General features: G+C 53.6%; 1 protein-coding gene across 2 annotated transcripts in view; it reads left to right on the top strand.

Moving 5' to 3' along the window:
* BBOF1 (basal body orientation factor 1) overlaps positions 1-24,528 on the top strand; it is a 149,186-nt gene that overhangs the window by 123,526 nt on the left and 1,132 nt on the right. For both annotated transcript variants that reach the window (XM_069950848.1, XM_069950847.1), the window contains 2 exons: positions 4,298-4,776; positions 17,240-17,344. In XM_069950848.1, coding sequence (XP_069806949.1) covers positions 4,298-4,776; positions 17,240-17,344 — 584 coding nt within the window. The remainder of the gene's footprint in view (positions 1-4,297; positions 4,777-17,239; positions 17,345-24,528) is intronic.

The raw sequence follows: 24,528 nt of genomic DNA, 5'->3' as shown, positions 1-24,528 counted from the left end.
GTCTTCTCTATCACTAGACTGGCAGCAGCCATCACCCAGTGTCTTCTCTATCACTACACTAGCAGCAGCCATCACCCCTTGTCTTCTCTATCACTACACTGGCGGCAGCCATCACCCCTTGTCTTCTCTATCACTAGACTGGCAGCCATCACCCAGTGCCTTCTCTATCACTACACGGGCAGCAGCCATCACCCCTTGTCTTCTCTATAACTACACTGGCAGCAGCCATCACCCCTTGTCTTCTCTATCACTAGACTGGCAGCAGCCATCACCCCTAGTCTTCTCTATCACTACACTGGCAGCAGCCATCACTTCTTGTCTTCTCTATCACTACACTGGCGGAAGCCATCACCCCTTGTCTTCTCTATCACTAGACTGGCAGCCATCACCCCTTGTCTTCTCTATAACTACACTGGCAGCAGCCATCACCTCTTGTCTTCTCTATAACTACACTGGCAGCAGCCATCACCGCTTGTCTTCTCTATCACCACACTGGTGGCAGCCATCACCCATTGTGTTCTCTATCACTACACTGGCAGCAGCCATCACCCCTTGTCTTCTCTATCACTACACTGGCGGCAGCCATCACCCCTTGTCTTCTCTATCACTACACTGGCAGCAGCCATCACCTCTTGTCTTCTCTATCACTACACTGGCAGCAGCCATCACCCCTTGTCTTCTCTATCACTACACTGGCAGCAGCCATCACCCCTTGTTTTCTCTATCACTACACTGGCAGCCATCACCCAGTGTCTTCTCTATCACTACACTGGCGGCAGCCATCACCCATTGTCTTCTCTATCACTAGACTGGCAGCCATCACCTCTTGTCTTCTCTATAACTACACTGGCAGCAGCCATCACCGCTTGTCTTCTCTATCACCACACTGGTGGCAGCCATCACCCATTGTGTTCTCTATCACTACACTGGCAGCAGCCATCACCCCTTGTCTTCTCTATCACTACACTGGCGGCAGCCATCACCCCTTGTCTTCTCTATCACTACACTGGCGGCAGCCATCACCTCTTGTCTTCTCTATCACTACACTGGCAGCAGCCATCACCCCTTGTCTTCTCTATCACTACACTGGCAGCAGCCATCACCCCTTGTCTTCTCTATCACTACACTGGCAGCCATCACCCAGTGTCTTCTCTATCACTACACTGGCGGCAGCCATCACCCATTGTCTTCTCTATCACTAGACTGGCAGCCATCACCTCTTGTCTTCTCTATCACTACACTGGCAGCAGCCATCACCTCTTGTCTTCTCTATCACTACACTGGCAGCCATCACCCATTGTCTTCTCTATCACTACACTGGCGGCAGCCATCACCCCTTGTCTTCTCTATCACTACACTGGCGGCAGCCATCACCCCTTGTCTTCTCTATCACTACACTGGCAGCAGCCATCACCCCTAGTCTTCTCTATCACTACACTGGCAGCAGCCATCACCCATTGTCTTTTCTATCACTACACTGGCAGCAGCCATCACCTTTTGTCTTCTCTATCACTACACTGGCAGCCATCACCCATTGTCTTCTCTATCACTCTACTGGCGGCAGCCATCACCTCTTGTCTTCTCTATCACTACACTGGCAGCAGCCATCACCCCTTGTCTTCTCTATCACTACACTGGCAGCCATCACCCATTGTCTTCTCTATCACTACACTGGCGGCAGCCATCACCCCTTGTCTTCTCTATCACTACACTGGCAGCAGCCATCACCCCTTGTCTTCTCTATCAGTACACTGGCAGCAGCCATCACCCCTTGTCTTCTCTATCACTACACTGGCGGCAGCCATCACCCCTTGTCTTCTCTATCACTAGACTGGCAGCCATCACCCAGTGTCTTCTCTATCACTACACTGGCGGCAGCCATCACCCCTTGTCTTCTCTATCACTAGACTGGCAGCAGCCATCACCTCTTGTCTTCTCTATCACTACACTGGCGGCAGCCATCACCCAGTGTCTTCTTTATCACTAGACTGGCAGCCATCACCCCTGGTCTTCTCTATCACTACACTGGCAGCCATCACCTCTTGTCTTCTCTATCACTACACTGGCGGCAGCCATCACCCCTTGTTTTCTCTATCACTAGACTGAAGCAGCCATCACCCCTTGTCTTCTCTATCCCTACACTGGCAGCCATTACCCAGTGTCTTCTCTATCACTAGACTGGCAGCCATCACCCAGTGTCTTCTCTATCACTACACTGGCGGCAGCCATCACCCCTTGTCTTCTCTATCACTAGACTGGCAGCCATCACCTCTTGTCTTCTCTATCACTACACTGGCGGCAGCCATCACCCCTTGTCTTCTCTATCACTACACAGGCAGCAGCCATCACCCCTTGTCTTCTCTATCACTACACTGGCAGCAGCCATCACCCCTTGTCTTCTCTATCACTAGACTGGCAGCCATCACCCATTGTCTTCTCTATCACTACACTGGTGGCAGCCATCACGCCTTGTCTTCTCTATCACTAGACTGGCAGCCATCACCTCTTGTCTTCTCTATCACTACACTGGCAGCAGCCATCACCCCTTGTCTTCTCTATCACTAGACTGGCAGCAGCCATCACCCAGTGTCTTCTCTATCACTACACTTGCAGCAGCCATCACCCCTTGTCTTCTCTATCACTACACTGGCGACAGCCATCACCCCTTGTCTTCTCTATCACTAGACTGGCAGCCATCACCCAGTGTCTTCTCTATCACTACACGGGCAGCAGCCATCACCCCTTGTCTTCTCTATAACTACATTGGCAGCAGCCATCACCCCTTGTCTTCTCTATCACTAGACTGGCAGCAGCCATCACCCCTAGTCTTCTCTATCACTACACTGGCAGCAGCCATCACCGCTTGTCTTCTCTATCACTACACTGGCGGCAGCCATCACCCCTTGTCTTCTCTATCACTAGACTGGCAGCCATCACCCCTTGTCTTCTCTATAACTACAGTGGCAGCAGCCATCACCCCTTGTCTTCCCTATCACTAGACTGGCAGCAGCCATCACCCATTGTCTTCTCTATCACTACACTGGCAGCCATCACCCCTTGTCTTCTCTATCACTACACTGGCAGCAGCCATCACCCCTTGTCTTCTCTATCACTAGACTGGCAGCCATCACCCCTTGTCTTCTCTATCACTAGACTGGCAGCCATCACCCAGTGTCTTCTCTATCACTACACTGGCGGCCATCACCCCTTGTCTTCTCTATCACTAGACTGGCAGCCGTCACCCAGTGTCTTCTCTATCACTAGACTGGCAGCAGCCATCACCCCTAGTCTTCTCTATCACTACACTGGCGGCAGCCATCACCCAGTTTCTTCTCTATCACTAGACTGACAGCCATCACCCCTAGTCTTCTCTATCACTAGACTGGCAGCAGCCATCACCTCTTGTCTTCTCTATCACTACACTGGCAGCAGCCATCACCCCTAGTCTTCTCTATCACTACACGGGCAGCAGCCATCACCCCTAGTCTTCTCTATCACTAGACTGGCAGCAGCCATCACCTCTTGTCTTCTCTATCACTAGACTGGCAGCAGCCATCACCCCTTGTCTTCTCTATCACTACACTGGCAGCCATCACCCCTTGTCTTCTCTATCATTACACTGGCAGCCATCACCCCTAGTCTTCTCTATCACTAGACTGGCAGCAGCCATCACCCCTAGTCTTCTCTATCACTACACTGGCAGCAGCCATCACCCCTAGTCTTCTCTATCACTAGACTGGCAGCAGCCATCACCTCTTGTCTTCTCTATCACTACACGGGCAGCAGCCATCACCCCTAGTCTTCTCTATCACTAGACTGGCAGCAGCCATCACCTCTTGTCTTCTCTATCACTAGACTGGCGGCAGCCATCACCCCTAGTCTTCTCTATCACTACACTCACTGCCAATTTGACTTTTTTTTAAGGGAGGCCCTTTAGTTCTTGGTGCAAAATTCCAAAGAGAAATATATTATATACATAACTATGTGGATGTATTACACAGGGGTGGAGGATCCTGTGCAGTAAGAGGCAGAGATAGACGACTGTGAACATGGATTAGTGGTGGGGGACTCTTCGCAGATACATGTGCTTAATTTTAGAGCCAACCCATACACCCCCTGGTGGTAGAAGTTTTACTTTACATAACTTCTTCCACACCTGGCTATAATCACATTTGCACAGTACTGTATATATAATAGCACAGTTTTTCTTGTTTTCTTGCATCGATAAGATGTTGAAATGAGCATTGCATCCAGCCCCTTTATTTAATGTGACTCCTAAACTCTGCTTCTTGCATAGGAAATCAACCAGCAGCTCATTGAGGAGAAGATCAAGCAAAGGGCTGAGCAGAGCAGCCAGCTGGAGGCCTTACAGCAGACCATACGGAGCCTGGAGAGGGCCCTGGATAATAGCCAGGCCAGGCACCAGGCATCGCAGCAGCTGCAGGTTGCTGAGCATGCTGGAAATGTCGAGCTGCAAAAACTGCAGAAAACCCTGGAGCTGAAGGAAAGAGAGATGAAGCGGGTGAAGAAGCTGGCCCACAACATTCTGCAGGAGAGGACACAGGTGGAGTGCTTCTTCCTGGAGGCCCTGGAGTATGTGAGGCAGGAGATCAAGTCAAGCAGAAACCATTACCAGAAGATAGCACAGGTGGCATATTCCAACCAGATGCGGATGGCAGCCACGGGGACCGTGCAATACCCCAGGGTCCGCACATTTAACAACACAGATCACAGCACTAATGATGTGAGCCGCGACCTGATGGAAGCCGAAAACTGGTAGTGTACCGACCTCTCACCACCTGCAAATCACCCTGGGACTGTGCTCTTGGCTGCATGACCCCCAATCCCATGTAGAGATAAAGCTCCTGCAGACCAGGACCCCAAAGCAGTATCCTGCTCCATGTAGAGATAACGCTTCAGCATGTCAGGGATCCCATACAGTATCCTGCCCCATGTAGAGATAACGCTTCAGCATGTCAGGGATCCCATACAGTATCCTGCCCCATGTAGAGATAAAGCTTCAGCATGTCAGGGATCCCATACAGTATCCTGCCCCATGTAGAGATAAAGCTTCAGCATGTCAGGGATCCCATACAGTATCCTGCCCCATGTAGAGATAAAGCTTCAGCATGTCAGGGATCCCATACAGTATCCTGCCCCATGTAGAGAGATAAAGCTTCAGCATGTCAGGGATCCCATACAGTATCCTGCCCCATGTAGAGATAAAGCTTCAGCATGTAAGGGATCCCATACAGCATCCTGCCCCATGTAGAGATAAAGCCTCAGCATGTCAGGGATCCCATACAGCATCCTGCCCCATGTAGAGATAAAGCTTCAGCATGTCAGGGATCCCATACAGTATCCTGCCCCATGTAGAGATAACGCCTCAGCATGTCAGGGATCCCATACAGTATCCTGCCCCATGTAGAGATAAAGCTTCAGCATGTCAGGGATCCCATACAGTATCCTGCCCCATGTAGAGAGATAAAGCTTCAGCATGTCAGGGATCCCATACAGTATCCTGCCCCATGTAGAGATAAAGCTTCAGCATGTCAGGGATCCCATACAGTATCCTGCCCCATGTAGAGATAAAGCTTCAGCATGTCAGGGATCCCATACAGTATCCTGCCCCATGTAGAGATAAAGCCTCAGCACGTCAGGGATCCCATACAGTATCCTGCCCCATGTAGAGAGATAAAGCCTCAGCATGTCAGGGATCCCATACAGTATCCTGCCCCATGTAGAGATAAAGCCTCAGCATGTCAGGGATCCCATACAGTATCCTGCCCCATGTAGAGATAAAGCTTCAGCATGTCAGGGATCCCATACAGCATCCTGCCCCATGTAGAGAGATAAAGCTTCAGCATGTCAGGGATCCCATACAGTATCCTGCCCCATGTAGAGATAAAGCTTCAGCATGTCAGGGATCCCATACAGTATCCTGCCCCATGTAGAGATAAAGCTTCAGCATGTCAGGGATCCCATACAGTATCCTGCCCCATGTAGAGATAACGCTTCAGCATGTCAGGGATCCCATACAGTATCCTGCCCCATGTAGAGATAAAGCTTCAGCATGTCAGGGATCCCATACAGTATCCTGCCCCATGTAGAGATAAAGCTTCAGCATGTCAGGGATCCCATACAGTATCCTGCCCCATGTAGAGATAAAGCTTCAGCATGTCAGGGATCCCATACAGTATCCTGCCCCATGTAGAGAGATAAAGCCTCAGCATGTCAGGGATCCCATACAGTATCCTGCCCCATGTAGAGATAACGCTTCAGCATGTCAGGGATCCCATACAGTATCCTGCCCCATGTAGAGATAAAGCTTCAGCATGTCAGGGATCCCATACAGTATCCTGCCCCATGTAGAGATAAAGCTTCAGCATGTCAGGGATCCCATACAGTATCCTGCCCCATGTAGAGATAAAGCTTCAGCATGTCAGGGATCCCATACAGTATCCTGCCCCATGTAGAGATAACGCCTCAGCATGTCAGGGATCCCATACAGTATCCTGCCCCATGTAGAGATAACGCTTCAGCATGTCAGGGATCCCATACAGTATCCTGCCCCATGTAGAGATAAAGCTTCAGCATGTCAGGGATCCCATACAGTATCCTGCCCCATGTAGAGAGATAAAGCCTCAGCATGTCAGGGATCCCATACAGTATCCTGCCCCATGTAGAGAGATAAAGCTTCAGCATGTCAGGGATCCCATACAGCATCCTGCCCCATGTAGAGAGATAAAGCTTCAGCATGTCAGGGATCCCATACAGTATCCTGCCCCATGTAGAGATAACGCTTCAGCATGTCAGGGATCCCATACAGTATCCTGCCCCATGTAGAGATAACGCTTCAGCATGTCAGGGATCCCATACAGTATCCTGCCCCATGTAGAGATAACGCTTCAGCATGTCAGGGATCCCATACAGTATCCTGCCCCATGTAGAGATAAAGCTTCAGCATGTCAGGGATCCCATACAGTATCCTGCCCCATGTAGAGATAACGCTTCAGCATGTCAGGGATCCCATACAGTATCCTGCCCCATGTAGAGATAAAGCTTCAGCATGTCAGGGATCCCATACAGTATCCTGCCCCATGTAGAGATAAAGCCTCAGCATGTCAGGGATCCCATACAGCATCCTGCCCCATGTAGAGATAACGCTTCAGCATGTCAGGGATCCCATACAGCATCCTGCCCCATGTAGAGATAAAGCCTCAGCATGTCAGGGATCCCATACAGTATCCTGCCCCATGTAGAGATAAAGCCTCAGCATGTCAGGGATCCCATACAGTATCCTGCCCCATGTAGAGATAACGCTTCAGCATGTCAGGGATCCCATACAGTATCCTGCCCCATGTAGAGATAAAGCTTCAGCATGTCAGGGATCCCATACAGTATCCTGCCCCATGTAGAGATAAAGCTTCAGCATGTCAGGGATCCCATACAGTATCCTGCCCCATGTAGGAGATAAAGCTTCAGCATGTCAGGGATCCCATACAGTATCCTGCCCCATGTAGAGATAAAGCTTCAGCATGTCAGGGATCCCATACAGTATCCTGCCCCATGTAGAGATAAAGCTTCAGCATGTCAGGGATCCCATACAGCATCCTGCCCCATGTAGAGATAAAGCTTCAGCATGTCAGGGATCCCATACAGTATCCTGCCCCATGTAGAGATAAAGCTTCAGCATGTCAGGGATCCCATACAGTATCCTGCTCCATGTAGAGATAAAGCTTCAGCATGTCAGGGATCCCATACAGTATCCTGCCCCATGTAGAGAGATAAAGCTTCAGCATGTCAGGGATCCCATACAGTATCCTGCCCCATGTAGAGATAACGCTTCAGCATGTCAGGGATCCCATACAGTATCCTGCCCCATGTAGAGAGATAAAGCCTCAGCATGTCAGGGATCCCATACAGTATCCTGCCCCATGTAGAGAGATAAAGCCTCAGCATGTCAGGGATCCCATACAGTATCCTGCCCCATGTAGAGATAAAGCTTCAGCATGTCAGGGATCCCATACAGTATCCTGCCCCATGTAGAGATAAAGCTTCAGCATGTCAGGGATCCCATACAGTATCCTGCCCCATGTAGAGAGATAAAGCTTCAGCATGTAAGGGATCCCATACAGCATCCTGCCCCATGTAGAGATAAAGCCTCAGCATGTCAGGGATCCCATACAGCATCCTGCCCCATGTAGAGATAAAGCCTCAGCATGTCAGGGATCCCATACAGCATCCTGCCCCATGTAGAGATAACGCTTCAGCATGTCAGGGATCCCATACAGTATCCTGCCCCATGTAGAGATAACTCTTCAGCATGTCAGGGATCCCATACAGTATCCTGCCCCATGTACAGTCATGGCCAAAAGTTTTGAGAATGATACAAATATTAATTATTACAAAGTCTTCTGCTTCAGTTTTTAAAATGACAATTTGCATATAGTCCAGAATGTTATACAGAGTGATCAGCTTATCAGCAATTACTTACACAGTCAATATTTGCCTAGAAAATGAACTTTCTCTCCCAAAACACATTTCACCATCATTGCAGCCCGGCCTTACAAGGAGCAGCAAACAATGTTTAAGTGATTGCTCCATTATCACAGGTGTGGGTCTGGGGAGGACAGGGCTGGAGATCAATCTGTCATGATTAAGTAAGAATGACACCACTGGACACTTTAAAAGGAGGCTGGTGCTTGGCATCATTGTTTCTCTTCTGTTACCATGGTTATTTCTAAAGAAACACATGCAGTCATCGTTGCACTGCACAAAAATGGCCGAACAGGGAAGAGTATCGCAGCTAGAAAGATTGCACCTCAGTCACCAATCTATCGCATCATCAAGAACTTCAAGGAGAGAGGTTCCATTGTTGCCAAAAAGGCTCCAGGGCGCCCAAGAAAAAGACCAGCAAGCGCCAGGACCGTCTCTTAAAGTGTGGTAAGCTGCGGGATGGGGCTACCAGCAGTGCAGAGCTTGGTCAGGAATGGCAGCAGGCAGGTGTGAGGGCATCTGCACTGTGCACTGTGAGACTGCGGAGACTCTTGGAGCAAGGCCTGGTCTCATGGAGGGCAGCAAAGAAGCCACTTCTCTCCAGAAAAACATCAGGGACAGACTGATATTCTGCAAAAGGTCCAGGGAGTGGACTGCTGAGGACTGGGGGAAAGGTGCAGGGAGTGGACTGCTGAGGACTGGGGGAAAGGTGCAGGGAGTGGACTGCTGAGGACTGGGGGAAAGGTGCAGGGAGTGGACTGCTGAGGACTGGGGGAAAGGTCCAGGGAGTGGACTGCTGAGGACTGGGGGAAAGGTCCAGGGAGCGGACTGCTCAGGACTGGGGGAAAGGTCCAGGGAGAGGACTGCTGAGGACTGGGGGAAAGGTGCAGGGAGTGGACTGCAGAGGACTGGGGGAAAGGTCCAGAGAGTGGACTGCTGAGGACTGGGGGAAAGGTCCAGGGAGTGGACTGCGGAGGACTGGGGGAAAGGTGCAGGGAGCGGACTGCTGAGGACTGGGAGAAAGGTCCCGGGAGCGGACTGCTGAGGACTGGGGGAAAGGTCCAGGGAGCGGACTGCTGAGGATTGGGGGAAAGGTCCAGGGAGTGGACTGCTGAGGATTGAGGGAAAGGTCCAGGGAGTGGACTGCTGAGGACTGGGAGAAAGGTCCAGGGAGTGGACTGCTGAGGACTGGGGGAAAGGTCCAGGGAGTGGACTGCTGAGGGTTGGGGGAAAGGTCCTGGGAGTGGACTGCTGAGGATTGGGGGAAAGGTCCAGGGAGTGGACTGCTGAGGACTGGGGGAAAGGTCCAGGGAGTGGACTGCTGAGGACTGGGGGAAAGGTCCAGGGAGCGGACTGCTGAGGACTGGGAGAAAGGTCCAGGGAGTGGACTGCTGAGGACTGGGGGAAAGGTCCAGGGAGTGGACTGCTGAGGGTTGGGGGAAAGGTCCTGGGAGTGGACTGCTGAGGATTGAGGGAAAGGTCCAGGGAGTGGACTGCTGAGGACTGGGGGAAAGGTCCAGGGAGTGGACTGCTGAGGACTGGGGGAAAGGTCCAGGGAGCGGACTGCTGAGGACTGGGGGAAAGGTCCAGGGAGCGGACTGCTGAGGACTGGGGGAAAGGTACAGGGAGTGGACTGCTGAGGAATGGGGGAAAGGTGCAGGGAGTGGACTGATGAGGACTGGCGGAGAGGTCAAGGGAGCGGACTGCTGAGGACTGGGGGAAAGGTCCAGGGAGTGGACTGCTGAGGACTGGGGGAAGGTCCAGGGAGTGGACTGCTGAGGACTGGGGGAAAGGTCCAGGGAGAGGACTGCTGAGGAATGGGGGAAAGGTCAAGGGAGCGGACTGCTGAGGACTGGAGGAAAGACCCAGGGAGTGGACTGCTGAGGACTGGGGGAAAGGTCCAGGGAGCGGACTGCTGAGGACTGGGGGAAAGGTACAGGGAGTGGACTGCTGAGGACTGGGGGAAAGGTCCAGGGAGAGGACTGCTGAGGACTGGGGGAAAGGTCCAGGGAGAGGACTGCTGAGGACTGGGGGGAAAGGTCCAGGGAGTGGACTGCTGAGGACTGGGGGAAAGGTCCAGGGAGTGGACTGCTGAGGACTGGGGGAAAGGTCCAGGGAGAGGACTGCTGAGGACTGGGGGAAAGGTCCAGGGAGTGGACTGCTGAGGACTGGGGGAAAGGTCCAGGGAGTGGACTGCTGAGGACTGGGGGAAAGGTCCAGGGAGTGGACTGCTGAGGACTGGGGGAAAGTCATTGTCTCTGATGAATCCCCTTTCCAATTGTTTGGGACATCTGGAAAACAGCTTATTGGGAGAAGACGAGGTGAGCGCTACCACCAGTCTTGTCTCATGCCAACTGTAACCGGCATCCTGAAACCATTCATGTGTGGGGTTGCTTCTCAGCCAAGGGAATCCGCTCTCACAGTCTCATAGCCTAAATACACGGCCATGAATAAGGAATGGGACCAGAATGTTCTCCAAGAGCAACTTCTCCCAACCGGCCAAGAGCAGTTTGGCCACCAACAATGCCTTTTCCAGCATGATGGAGCACCTTGCCATAAAGCAAAGCTGATAACTAAATGGCTCAGGGAACAAAACAGAGAGATTTGGGTCCATGGCCTGGAAACTCCCCAGATCTTAATCCAATTGAGAACTTGTGGTCAATCATCAAGAGACGGGTGGACAAACAAAAACCAACAAATTCTGACAAAATGCAAGCATTGATTGTACAAGAATGGACGGCTATCAGTCAGGATTTGGTCCAGAAGGTGATGGGGGCAGCCGGGGAGAATTGCAGAGGTCCTGAAGAAGAAGGGTGAACACTGCAAATATTATAGACTTGCTGCAGTAACTTATCTAGCTGTCAGTATAAGCTTCTGTTACTCAGAATGTGATTGCTATTATATTTCTGTATGTGATAAAAACATCTGACAAACACACAGAAACACCAGAGGGCAGGGGATCATGGGAAAAACCAGAATTACTTACGGTAATGATGTTTCCATAAGCCCATGACAGCACCCCTGGAGAGGACCTCCCACTGCTTGACAGGAAACCTGAGAAGATAAAAGTTGACACACCTCTCCACACCTTCAGTTCATATAAAAGTACTCCAGCGGAGCAAACATATCGTATGATATCATGGAAAAATAGAAAGAAAAATAGAAAGAGAAACCAATAAGGTAAGTAAGATTAGTAGGGTGGGTATACCGGAGGGGTGCTGTCATGGGCTTATGGAAACATCATTACCGTAAGTAATTCTGGTTTTACCCAGACGCCCTATGACAGCACCCCTGGAGGATAAGCAAGTAAATGTATCTATTAGGGTGGGACAACAGCAGAAAGAACCTTACGCCCAAAGGACAGGTCAGAAAGAGGATTAAGTTGGAGTCTGTAGTGACGTAGAAAAGGGGAAGACCATGTTGCAGCCCTACAAATCTGATCTAGAGAGGCGTCTGCTTTCTCTGCCCAAGATGTGGCTACTGCTCTAGTGGAGTGTGCGGAAAAGTATGCAGGCGGGTCTTTCCCCTGAGAAGTGTAGGCTAATGAAATCGTATCCTTAATCCATCTGCTAATGGTAGGTCTAGAGGCTAATGTCCCTTTGTTCTTGCCTGAGAACTGCACTAGTAGGTTCTCTGATTTCCTAAAGTCCTTGGTAGACTCTAAATAACTTATCAAGCATCTCCTGACATCTAAATTGTGAAAGCTCTTTTCTCTATCATTCTTGGGGTTGTTACAAAAAGACGGGAGAATGATATTCTGGTTCTTATGGAATTCAGATACCACTTTAGGAAGAAAGGATGGTAAGGTCTTCATTGTTACCCTATCCTCCAGGATAAGGGTGTGAGGAGGAAAGGCTGATAATGCCTGAAGTTCACTAACTCTCCTAGCAGAAGTGATTGCTAAAAGAAAGGGGAGTTTAAGGGTTAGCATTTTTAATGATAAGGAGTCTAACGGCTCAAATGGTGGTTTAGTCAAGGCCTCTAGGACTAGGTTTAGATCCCATGGGGGAATAGTAATCCTGACTGATGGATTTAATCTGATTGCCCCTGTGATGAATCTTTTTATTAAAGGATTATCTGCTAGCTTATGGTTTAGAAATGTACTCAGGGCCGAAATCTGAACCTTGAGGGTGCTAGGCTTTAAGTTTTTATCCAGCCCTGCCTGTAGGAAGCTAAGAATTAATGGGATGTTAGGTTCTAGTAGGGGGTCTTGTTTTCCCTGAGAAAATTTTAAAAAGGCCCTCCATGTCCTCAAATAGATAGAAGAAGTTACTTCCTTCCTACTTGCTAGCATTGTGTTTATGACATCGTCTGTGAGGCCCCTACCTCTTAGGACTAACCTCTCAGCATCCATGCAGTCAAGTGCAAGTGTGGGCAGACCGGGTGCTGTACTGGGCCCTGGGAGAGGAGATTCTCCTCCGGGAGGATCCATGGCTGGGCAACTGGGTTTCTTAGCAGCGTGAACCATGGTCTCTTTGGCCAAAATGGGGCTATGAGAATGACGTGGGCTCTGTCTTCTATTATCTTCCTCAGAACCCTGGGGATCAGGTTGAGAGGGGGAAAGGCGTAGGCGATCTCTCCCTTCCAACTCTGGGAAAGTGCATCCACTGCAGCTGGGCAGTCTCCAGGGCTGAGGGAGTAGAATTTTCTGACCTTCCTGTTGGCTCTGGTGGCGAACAGATCTACAGATGGAGTCCCGAATCTGCTGATGATCTGCCGAAACACCTTCTCGTTGAGAGACCACTCTGATTGAGTTATTTTCACTCTGCTCAGAAAGTCTGCCTGAACGTTCTGGTCCCCCTTGAGATGAACTGCTGTTAAAGATAGAAGGTGTTTTTCTGCGAATAGAAAAATTTGGGATGATAGTTGCAGCAGAGTCTGGCAGCGTGTTCCTCCTTGCTTGTTTATATATGAGACTGCTGTGGTGTAGTCTGAGTATACTAACACATCCTTTGAGGACACTAAATGGACTAGGTCTTGTAGGGCTTGAAAGATTGCATACAGTTCTTTGAAATTGGAAGTCTGCTGTCTGAGATGAGGAGACCAACTGCCCTGGATAAAGGTATTCTCCAGGTGTGCTCCCCAACCCCAAGGGCTGGCATCCGTTGTTAATCTCAGTTGCTGTGTGGGAGACCATCTTACTCCCTTCTCCAGATTTTTGGGGTCCGTCCACCAAAGAAGACTTATCCTTGCTTTTGAAGATAAGTGGAAGGTCTGGTTTAACATTTGCTGACTGCCATTCCATGCCTGAAGAATGTCCCACTGTAAGGCTCTGGTTTTGGATTGGGCCCAGAGAACTGACTGGATACAAGACGTAAGCAGGCCCAATACCGACATGGCCTGTCTTAACACAGGCTTGGGACAGAGAAAGAGCTCTTCTGCTCTCCTGATAACTACTTCCCTTTTTGGAGGAGGAAGGAGGGATAACTGTTTCTCTGAGTCTAACAGAGTGCCCAGAAACACGCACTGCCTGGAAGGACACAGATTTGATTTTTTCAGGTTTATGTTCCACCCTAGTTTCCTGACAATGTCCGATACTAGCTGGATCTGGGCTTGAAGACGAGGGATCGAGTCTGCTATCAGCAAGAAATCGTCCAGGTATGGTACTATAAGGATATCCTGTTTCCGGATATAGGATGCCATATCTGCCACAATCTTTGTGAAGGCTCTTGGCGCCTGAGAGACTCCAAATGGCAGAGCTCTGTACTGGAGGTGAGTCCATTTCCCTGCTATACACACTGCCACTCTGAGAAATTTTTGATGTATCGGGTGAATGGGAACATGATAATATGCGTCCTCCAGATCCATGGACGCCATGACGCAATGTGGGGACAACAGATTTATTGTGGACTTCAAGGTCTCCATACGGAATTTTTTGTATAGTAAGAACTTGTTGAGGCCTTTCAGATTTATGATGACTCTGTAAGAGCCGTTCGGTTTTTTTTACCAGGAACAGCGGGGAGTAAAACCCCCGCTGATGCTGTGATTGAGGGACTGGGATCGAAACATTCTTTTTGATCATAGACAAAACTTCTCTCTCTATAACTACCTGTTTTGTCCGATCTAACAAGATTCTGGTGGGGAGGAACCTGTCTACTGGTGAGCTTCTGAACTCCAGAAGCAGACCAGAGGAAATTGTATTGAGAACCCAAGGACTGGGAGATATTCCCCTCCAGGCCTGGGCAAAAAGACAGGCGCCCCCCCCACCTGTATCCCGTCATTGTTGAGGGGGTTTAGACTTATCATCCTTTGAATTAAACAGGAATCCTCTGCCTTTCCCTGGCACTCTGAATTTCCTGTTGTCCTGGTTTGAACGAAAGGGTCTCCTGGACTGTCTTCTGCCACGAAAGGACTCCTGTTGTCTGGGGGGAGCTGGAAATTTCTTCTTGTCTGACGCCTTTTCCAAGAGAGAATCTAGAACAGGGCCAAACAATAGTTCACCATTGCATGGGATGCCACATAATTTCCCTTTTGCAGCTACGTCCCCCTTCCATGATTTAAGCCAGAGTGCCCTTCTTGCAGAATTTGACAGTGCTGCCGCTCTTGCTGACATTTTTATGGTGTCTGTAGAGGCGTCTGCCAGGAAATCTACTGCTTTAGATATCACTGGTAAATCCTCAAGTACCTTAGTGGTATCCTGATCGTTAGTTAATTGAGTCTTAAGTTTAGATAACCACATTCGCAGAGGTCTTGCCACGCAGGTTGCTGCGACACTTGTTCTTAATGCACCTGTTGCTGCTTCCCAAGTTCTTTTGGAAAAATAATCGGACTTTCTGTCCATGGGATCAGAAAGAGTTCCTAGATCATCAAAGGGAAGGCTATTTTTTCTCGCAATTTTTGCTACCGGTGCATCAATAGCTGGGGCTTTATTCCACGAGCTACATTCACCTTCATCAAAAGGATATTTTCTTTTATAATATCGGGGAATGAAAAATTTTCGGTCTGGGTTTTGCCACTCATTGTCAATTAAAGCTTTAATACTCTTATGTATAGAGAAGGCACGCATCTTTTTGGGGGCTAATCCTTCATATAAGGCATCCTCAGGTGACAGAGACACCTCTTCCTCCATTATATTCATAGAGGATCTGATTGCTTTAATAAGCTGTTCAGTGTCTTCTGTGGGACAGAGGGCTCTAGAACTGGAAGGTTGCTCCTGATCATCATTAGAAGAAATCAAATGTACTTCTCCTTCGTCTTGATCCTCACTTGGTGCTATAACCGGTTCGGAGGACAATGAAAACACAGGAGCAATAAGTGGGGCTTCTGCAGCTGGTCTATCCAACCCCAGATTTCTTAGGGAAAGCTGTACTTCATCCCTGACCACCTGTTTTAAGTTTTCAGCCAGGGAAGAGGCTTCATGAGCCACCAACTTATCCACACAATATTGGCAAAGTGACCTAGTATAATCGTCTGGTAGCAAATTTCCACATTCCCCACACTCTTTATGATGGTGTTTAGATGATCTCTTCCTATGGGATCTATCAGATGCCTATAAAGCAACAATGCAATGCAGAATTAGCAACATAGGGAAAAAAGGGGGGAATACTCTCACCAACATGCCCCTCGATTTCAGCTACCGTTTCACGGTCTTCTCTGGAAGACCTGGATGACCTTTCATGGCGTCCCCGCTCTCTCCTGCCCGAACTCTCAGACATACTGTCGGCAAGGCAGGTTGTTATTTCCAGATAACTGTAGGCTGGCTGGGTGAGTCCCCCTCCTGGACGCTTAGGAGTATGGACGAAGTGCTAGAGTGCCCCTGGCCCTATAAACCTCCGGAACCACCTCCTCCACAGCTGCTGGATCCGGCGTCTGACGTCATCCGCCAGCGCCGCGCACTGACGCGTCACGCCGGACGAGTACGCGGCGTCTGACGTCACGACGCGTGCGTACGCACGCACTCACGTGACCCGGAAGTACTGCGGCTTACTGCACCGCTGCTCCCCGAACATGGCGACAATTTGCCCTGTGAGTGGGCTGGTGGGACAGACACGGCCTACCCAAACCACAGCCCCCGGGAGACCCCCACCCGGAAGTGGAGACCCCCCGGGGACCGCAGGAGCTCTCCGCACCCTCCAGGGATCTCGGGCCCAGACTTATCCGGCTGCTGTCCTTGGACAGACTTCTGCCTCCAGGGAGCCCCACTACCTGCATTAGCGACGGGGGACCTGCAGCCAAGAAGGTATGGAGTATATGTCATCTTCACCCAGGATGGGCTCTTCTGAGGCCTCCTATCCGCAGGACAGGAAACCTGAACTGAAGGTGTGGAGAGGTGTGTCAACTTTTATCTTCTCAGGTTTCCTGTCAAGCGGTGGGAGGTCCTCTCCAGGGGTTCTGTCATAGGGCGTCTGGGTAAATAGAAGATTTGTGTCATTCTCAAAACTTTTGGCCATGACTGTAGAGATAAAGGTTCTGCATGTCAGGGATCCCGAGCAACATCCTGCCTCATCCTTGCCCCATGTGGAGATAAAGCGTTAACGTGCCACGGATTAATAAGGGGGGGGGGGGGGGGGCAGCAGACTGGCACATAGACAGTGAAACACTGAAGGCCGCTGAAGGTTCCGTGGTGAATCTGGCTTCTCACTACATTGCTCGGCCCTGGTTCTCTTTCAGTGTTATGGATTATTGGTGTACTGATCAGGAATAGATGGTGTTTCGGCCTGCAGGTCCCACCAGATCTCATCCCCTCAAGCAGTGAATTTATGTTTCTTCTTTGGTCTGATATTGAGCGTTTGCTTCTCAGGACACACATGAAGACTGGAGCGGCCAATTTTGTGGATCTGACTTGGGAGCAAAAGGAGAAAGTCCTAAGAGTGCTGTTTGCTAAGATGAATGGCTCTGTGAACAGGTGAGGCCACTGTCTGCTTGTGTCCCCCCTCTCCATTGGTTAGGCCCTGCTAGACCAGCCCTGTATAAATTATACAACAGAGTGTAACAAAGCTACAGTCCATCTCAAACCTGCCTCCCCCCCCCCTACAATCCATCAGCAGCCTCCCCCCCCCTACAATCCATCAGCAGCCTCCCCCCCAGCTACAATCCATCAGCAGCCTCCCCCCCAGCTACAATCCATCAGCAGCCTCCCCCCCAGCTACAATCCATCTCACACCTGTCTCCCCCCCCAGCTACAATCCATCAGCAGCCTCCCCCCCAGCTACAATCCATCAGCAGCCTCCCCCCCCTACAATCCATCAGCAGCCCCCCCAGCTACAATCCATCAGCAGCCTCCCTCCCCAGCTACAATCCATCAGCAGCCTCCCCCCCAGCTACAATCCATCAGCAGCCTCCCCCCCCCAGCTACAATCCATCAGCAGCCCCCCCAGCTACAATCCATCAGCAGCCTCCCCCCCCCCAGCTACAATCCATCAGCAGCCTCCCCCCCAGCTACAATCCATCAGCAGCCTCCCCCCCAGCTACAATCCATCAGCAGCCTCCCCCCCCCAGCTACAATCCATCAGCAGCCTCCCCCCAGCTACAATCCATCAGCAGCCTCCCCCCCAGCTACAATCCATCAGCAGCCTCCCCCCCAGCTACAATCCATCAGCAGCCTCCCCTCCCCAGCTACAATCCATCAGCAGCCCCCCCAGCTACAATCCATCAGCAGCCTCCCCCCCAGCTACAATCCATCAGCAGCCCCCCCAGCTACAATACATCAGCAGCCTCCCCCCCAGCTACAATCCATCAGCAGCCTCCCCCCCCTACAATCCATCAGCAGCCTCCCCCCCCCTACAATCCATCAGCAGCCTCCCCCCCCTACAATCCATCAGCAGCCTCCCCCCCAGCTACAATCCATCAGCAGCCTCCCCCCAGCTACAATCCATCAGCAGCCTCCCCCCCCCTACAATCCATCAGCAGCCTCCCCCCCTACAATCCATCAGCAGCCTCCCCCCCCCTACAATCCATCAGCAGCCTCCCCCCCCCCAGCTACAATCCATCAGCAGCCCCCCCCCAGCTACAATCCATCAGCAGCCTCCCCCCCCAGCTACAATCCATCAGCAGCCTCCCCCCCAGCTACAATCCATCAGCAGCCTCCCCCCCCCTACAATCCATCAGCAGCCTCCCCCCCCAGCTACAATCCATCAGCAGCCTCCCCCCCAGCTACAATCCATCTCACACTTGTCTACCCTCACCCCCAGCTACAGTCCATTACCCTTCACCCAGCTACAATCCATCTCAAACCTGTCTCCCCCCCCCAGCTACAATCCATCAGCAGCCTCCCCCCCATCTACAATCCATCAGCAGCCTCCCCCCCAGCTACAATCCATCAGCAGCCTCCCCCCCAGCTACAATCCATCAGTAGCCTCCCCCCCAGCTACAATCCATCAGCAGCCTCCCCCCCAGCTACAATCCATCAGCAGCCTCCCCCCCCTACAATCCATCAGCAGCCTCCCCCCCCCCTACAATCCATCAGCAGCCTCCCCCAGCTACAATCCATCAGCAGCCTCCCCCCCCCCTACAATCCATCAGCAGCCTCCCCCCCAGCTACAATCCATCAGCAGCCTCCCCCCCAGCTACAATCCTCAGCAGCCTCCCCCCCCACAATCCATCAGCAGCCTCCCCCCAGCTACAATCCATCAGCAGCCTCCCCCCCAGCTACAATCCATCAGCAGCCTCCCCCCCAGCTACAATCCATCAGCAGCCCCCTCCCCCCAGCTACAATCCATCAGCAGCCTCCCCCCCAGCTACAATCCATCAGTAGCCCCCCCCATCTGCAATCCATCAGCGACCTCCCCCCCAGCTACACATCCATCAGCAGCCGCCCCTCCCCCAGCTACAATCCATCAGCAGCCTCCCCCCCCAGCTACAATCCATCAGCAGCCTCCCCCAGCTACAATCCATCAGCAGCCTCCCCCCCAGCTACAATCCATCAGCAGCCCCCCTCCCCCCAGCTACAATCCATCAGCAGCCTCCCCCCCAGCTACAATCCATCAGTGCCCCCCCCAGCTACAATCCATCAGCAGCCCCCCCCAGCTACAATCCATCAGCAGCCTCCCCCCAGCTACAATCCATCAGCAGCCTCCCCCCCAGCTACAATCCATCAGCAGCCTCCCCCAGCTACAATCCATCAGCAGCCTCCCCCCAGCTACAATCCATCAGCAGCCCCCCCCCCAGCTACAATCCATCAGCAGCCCCCCCCCAGCTACAATCCATCAGCAGCCTCCCCCAGCTACAATCCATCAGCAGCCTCCCCCCCAGCTACAATCCATCAGCAGCCCCCCCCATCTACAATCCATCAGCAGCCCCCCCAGCTACAATCCATCAGCAGCCCCCCCCCCAGCTACAATCCATCAGCAGCCTCCCCCCCCAGCTACAATCCATCAGCAGCCTCCCCCCCAGCTACAATCCATCAGCAGCCTCCCCAGCTACAATCCATCAGCAGCCTCCCCCCCCAGCTACAATCCATCAGCAGCCCCCCCCATCTACAATCCATCAGCAGCCCCCCAGCTACAATCCATCAGCAGCCCCCCCCCCCCAGCTACAATCCATCAGCAGCCTCCCCCCCCAGCTACAATCCATCAGCAGCCTCCCCAGCTACAATCCATCAGCAGCCTCCCCCCAAACTACAATCCATCAGACGCCTCCCCCCCAGCTACAATCCATCAGCAGCCCCCCCCATCTACAATCCATCAGCAGCCTCCCCCAGCTACAATCCATCAGCAGCCTCCCCCCCAGCTACAATCCATCAGCAGCCCCCCCCATCTACAATCCATCAGCAGCCCCCCCCAGCTACAATCCATCAGCAGCCCCCCCCCAGCTACAATCCATCAGCAGCCTCCCCCCCAGCTACAATCCATCAGCAGCCTCCCCCAGCTACAATCCATCAGCAGCCCCCTCCAGCTACAATCCATCAGACGCCTCCCCCCCCCAGCTACAATCCATTAGCAGCCCCCCCCCAGCTACAATCCATCAGACGCCTCCCCCCCAGCTACAATCCATCAGCAGCCCCCTCAGCTACAATCCATCAGCAGCCTCCCCCCAGCTACAATCCATCAGGAGCCGCCCCCTCCCCCCAGCTACAATCCATCAGCAGCCTCCCCCCCAGCTACAATCCATCAGCAGCCTGCTCCCCAGCTATAATCCATCAGCAGCCTCCCCCCCCAGCTACAATCCATCAGCAGCCTCCCCCCCAGCTACAATCCATCAGCAGCCCCCCCCCCAGCTACAATCCATCAGCAGCCTTCCCCCAGCTACAATCCATCAGCAGCCTCCCCCAGCTACAATCCATCAGCAGCCTCCCCCCCAGCTACAATCCATCAGCAGCCCTCCCCCAGCTACAATCCATCAGCAGCCTCCCCCCCAGCTACAATCCATCAGTGCCCCCCCAGCTGCAATCCATCAGCGACCTCCCCCCCAGCTACAATCCATCAGCGCCCCCCCAGCTAAAATCCATCAGCAGCCTCCCCCCCGCTACAATCCATCAGCGCCCCCCCAGCTACAATCCATCAGCAGCCTCCCCCCCAGCTACAATCCATCAGCAGCCCCCCCCAGCTACAATCCATCAGCAGCCCCCCCCAGCTACAATCCATCAGCAGCCTCCCCCCCAGCTACAATCCATCAGCAGCCTCCCCCAGCTACAATCCATCAGCAGCCCCCCCATCTACAATCCCTCAGCAGCCCCCCCAGCTACAATCCATCAGCAAGCCCCCCCCCCAGCTACAATCCATCAGCAGCCTCGCCCCTCAGCTACAATCCATCAGCAGCCCCCCCATCTACAATCCATCAGAAGCATGCCCCCCCAGCTACAACCATCAGCAGCCCCCCCCCCAGCTACAAAGTCCCTCATGCAGCCTCCCCCCCCAGCTACAAATCCAATCAGCCCTCCCCCCCAGCTACAATCCCAGCAGCAAGCTTCCCCCAGCTACAAATCCATCAGACGCCTTCCCCCCCCCCCAGCTACAATCCATCAGACGGCCTCCCCCCCAGCTACAAATCCATCAGCAGCTCCCCAGCCTACAATCCATCAGGATCATCCCCCCCCAGCTACATCCCATCAGGCAGCCTCCCCCCCAGCTACAACATCCATCAGCAGCCTCCCGCCCCAGCTACAATCCATCCAGCAGCCTGCTCCCCCAGCTATAATCCCATCAGACAGCCTCCCCCCCAAGCCTACAATCCATCAGCAGCCCCCCCCCAGCTACAATCCATCAGCAGCCTCCCCCCCAGCTACAATCCATCAGCAGACTCCCCCCCAGCTACAATCCATCAGCAGCCTCCCCCTCAGCTACAATCCATCAGCAGCCTGCCCCCCAGCTACAATCCATCAGCAGCCCCCCCAGCTACAATCCATCGGCAGCCTCCCCCCCAGCTACAATCCATCAGCAGCCTCCCCCCCAGCTACAATCCATCAGCAGCCCCCCCAGCTAAAATCCATCGGCAGCCTCCCCCCCCAGCTACAATCCATCGGCAGCCCCCCCTCCCCCCAGCTACAATCCATCAGCAGCCTCCCCCCACTACAATCCATCAGCAGCCTCCCCCCCCAGCTACAATCCATCAGCAGCCTCCTCCCCAGCTACAATCTATCAGCAGCCTCCCCCCCCCCAGCTTACAATCCATCAGCAGCCCCCCAGCTACATCCATCAGCAGCCTCCCCCCCCAGCTACAATCCATCAGCAGCCTCCCCCCCAGCTACAATCCATCAGCAGCCTCCCCCCCAGCTACAATCCATCAGCAGCCTCCCCCCCAGCTACAATCCATCAGCAGCCTCCCCCCCAGCTACAATCCATCAGCAGCCTCCCCCCACCAGCTACAATCCATCAGCAGCCCCCCCAGCTTTAATCCATCAGCAGCCTCCTCCCCCCAGCTACAATCCATCAGCAGCCCCCCCTCCCCCCAGCTACAATCCATCAGCAGCCTCCCGCCCAGCTACAATCCATCAGACGCCTCCCCCCCAGCTACATCCTTGGCAGCCTCCCCCCCAGCTACAATCCTTCAAGCAGCCTCCCCCCCATCTACATCCATCAGCGCCTCCCCCCCCAGCTACAATCCATCAGCAGCCTCCCCTCCCCCCCCCAGCTACAATCCAGCCAGCAAGCCCCCCCCAGCTACAATCCATCAGCAGCCTCCCCCAGCTGCAATCCAGCAACAGCCCCCCCAGCTACAAATCCATCAGCAGCCTCCCCTCCCCCCCCCCCCAGCTACAATCCATCAGCAGCCTCCCACCAGCTACAATCCATCAGCAGCCTCCCCCCAGCTGCAATCCATCAGCACCCCCCCAGCTACAATTCATCAGCAGCCTCGCCCCTCCCCCGCCCCCCAGGTACAATCCATCAGCAGCCCCCCCCTCCCCCCCCCCAGCTACAATCCATCAGCACCCCCCCCCAGCTACAATCCATCAGCAGCCCCCCCCAGCTACAATCCATCAGCAGCCTCCCCCCCCCCAGCTACAATCCATCAGCAGCCTCCCCCCCAGCTACAATCCATCAGCAGCCTCCCCCCAGCTACAATCCATCAGCACCCCCCCCCAGCTACAATCCATCAGCAGCCTCCCCCCCAGCTACAATCCATCAGCAGCCTCCCCCCCAGCTACAATCCATCAGCAGCCTCCCCCCAGCTACAATCCATCAGCAGCCTCCCCCCCAGCTACAATCCATCAGCAGCCTCCCCCCCCAGCTACAATCCATCAGCAGCTCCCCCCCAGCTACAATCCATCAGCAGCCTCCCCCCAGCTACAATCCATCAGCAGCCTCCCCCCAGCTACAATCCATCAGCAGCCTCCCCCAGCTACAATCCATCAGCAGCCTCCCCTCCCCCGCACCCCAGCTACAATCCATCAGCAGCCTCCCCCCCCAGCTACAATCCATCAGCAGCCTCCCCCCCCCCCCAGCTACAATCCATCAGCAGCCTCCCCCCCCCCCCCAGCTACAATCCATCAGCAGCCTCCCCCCCGGCTACAATCCATCAGCAGCCTCCCCCCCCAGCTACAATCCATCAGCAGCCTCCCCCCAGCTACAATCCATCAGCAGCCTCCTCCCCCCAGCTACAATCCATCAGCAGCCCCCCCCCAGCTACAATCCATCAGCAGCCTCCCCTCCCCCCAGCTACAATCCATCAGCAGCCTCCCCCCCCCCCCCCAGCTACAATCCATCAGCAGCCTCCCCTCCCCTCCCCCAGCGACAATCCATCAGCAGCCTCCCCCCCAGCTACAATCCATTAGCAGCCTCCCCCCAGCTACAATCCATCAGCAGCCTCCCCCCAGCTACAATCCATCAGCAGCCTCCCCCCCAGCTACAATCCATCAGCAGCCTCCCCCCCAGCTACAATCCATCAGCAGCCCCCCCAGCTACAATCCATCAGCAGCCCCCCCCCAGCTACAATCCATCAGCAGCCTCCCCCCAGCTACAATCCATCAGCAGCCCCCCCAGCTACAATCCATCAGCAGCCTCCCCTCCCCCCCCCAGCTACAATCCATCAGCAGCCTCCCCCCAGCTACAATCCATCAGCAGCCTCCCCCCAGCTACAATCCATCAGCAGCCCCCCCCAGCTACAATTCATCAGCAGCCTCCCCCCCGCCCCCCAGCTACAATCCATCAGCAGCCTCCCCCCAGCTACAATCCATCAGCAGCCTCCCCCCCAGCTACAATCCATCAGCAGCCTCCCCCCAGCTACAATCCATCAGCAGCCCCCCCCAGCTACAATCCATCAGCAGCCTCCCCCCCCAGCTACAATCCATCAGCAGCCTCCCCCCCCTGCCCCCAGCTACAATTCATCCCAGCCCCCCTCCCCCGCCCCCCAGCTACAATCCATCAGCAGCCTCCCCCCCCCCCCCCCCCCCAGCTACAATCCATCAGCAGCCTCCCCCCAGCTACAATCCATCAGCAGCCTCCCCCCAGCTACAATCCATCAGCAGCCCCCCCCAGCTACAATCCATCAGCAGCCTCCCCAGCTACAATCCATCAGCAGCCTCCCCCCCAGCTACAATCCATTACCCTCCCCCCCAGCTACAATCCATCTCACACCTGTCTACCCTCCCCCCCACCTACAATCCATCAGCAGCCTCCCCCCCAGCTACAATCCATCAGCAGCCTCCCCCCAGCT

This window comes from Dendropsophus ebraccatus, chromosome 13, assembly GCF_027789765.1.
Source record: "Dendropsophus ebraccatus isolate aDenEbr1 chromosome 13, aDenEbr1.pat, whole genome shotgun sequence".
NCBI classification, from domain to species: Eukaryota; Metazoa; Chordata; class Amphibia; order Anura; family Hylidae; genus Dendropsophus; species Dendropsophus ebraccatus.
This window is presented reverse-complemented; position numbering and strand designations above follow the sequence as displayed.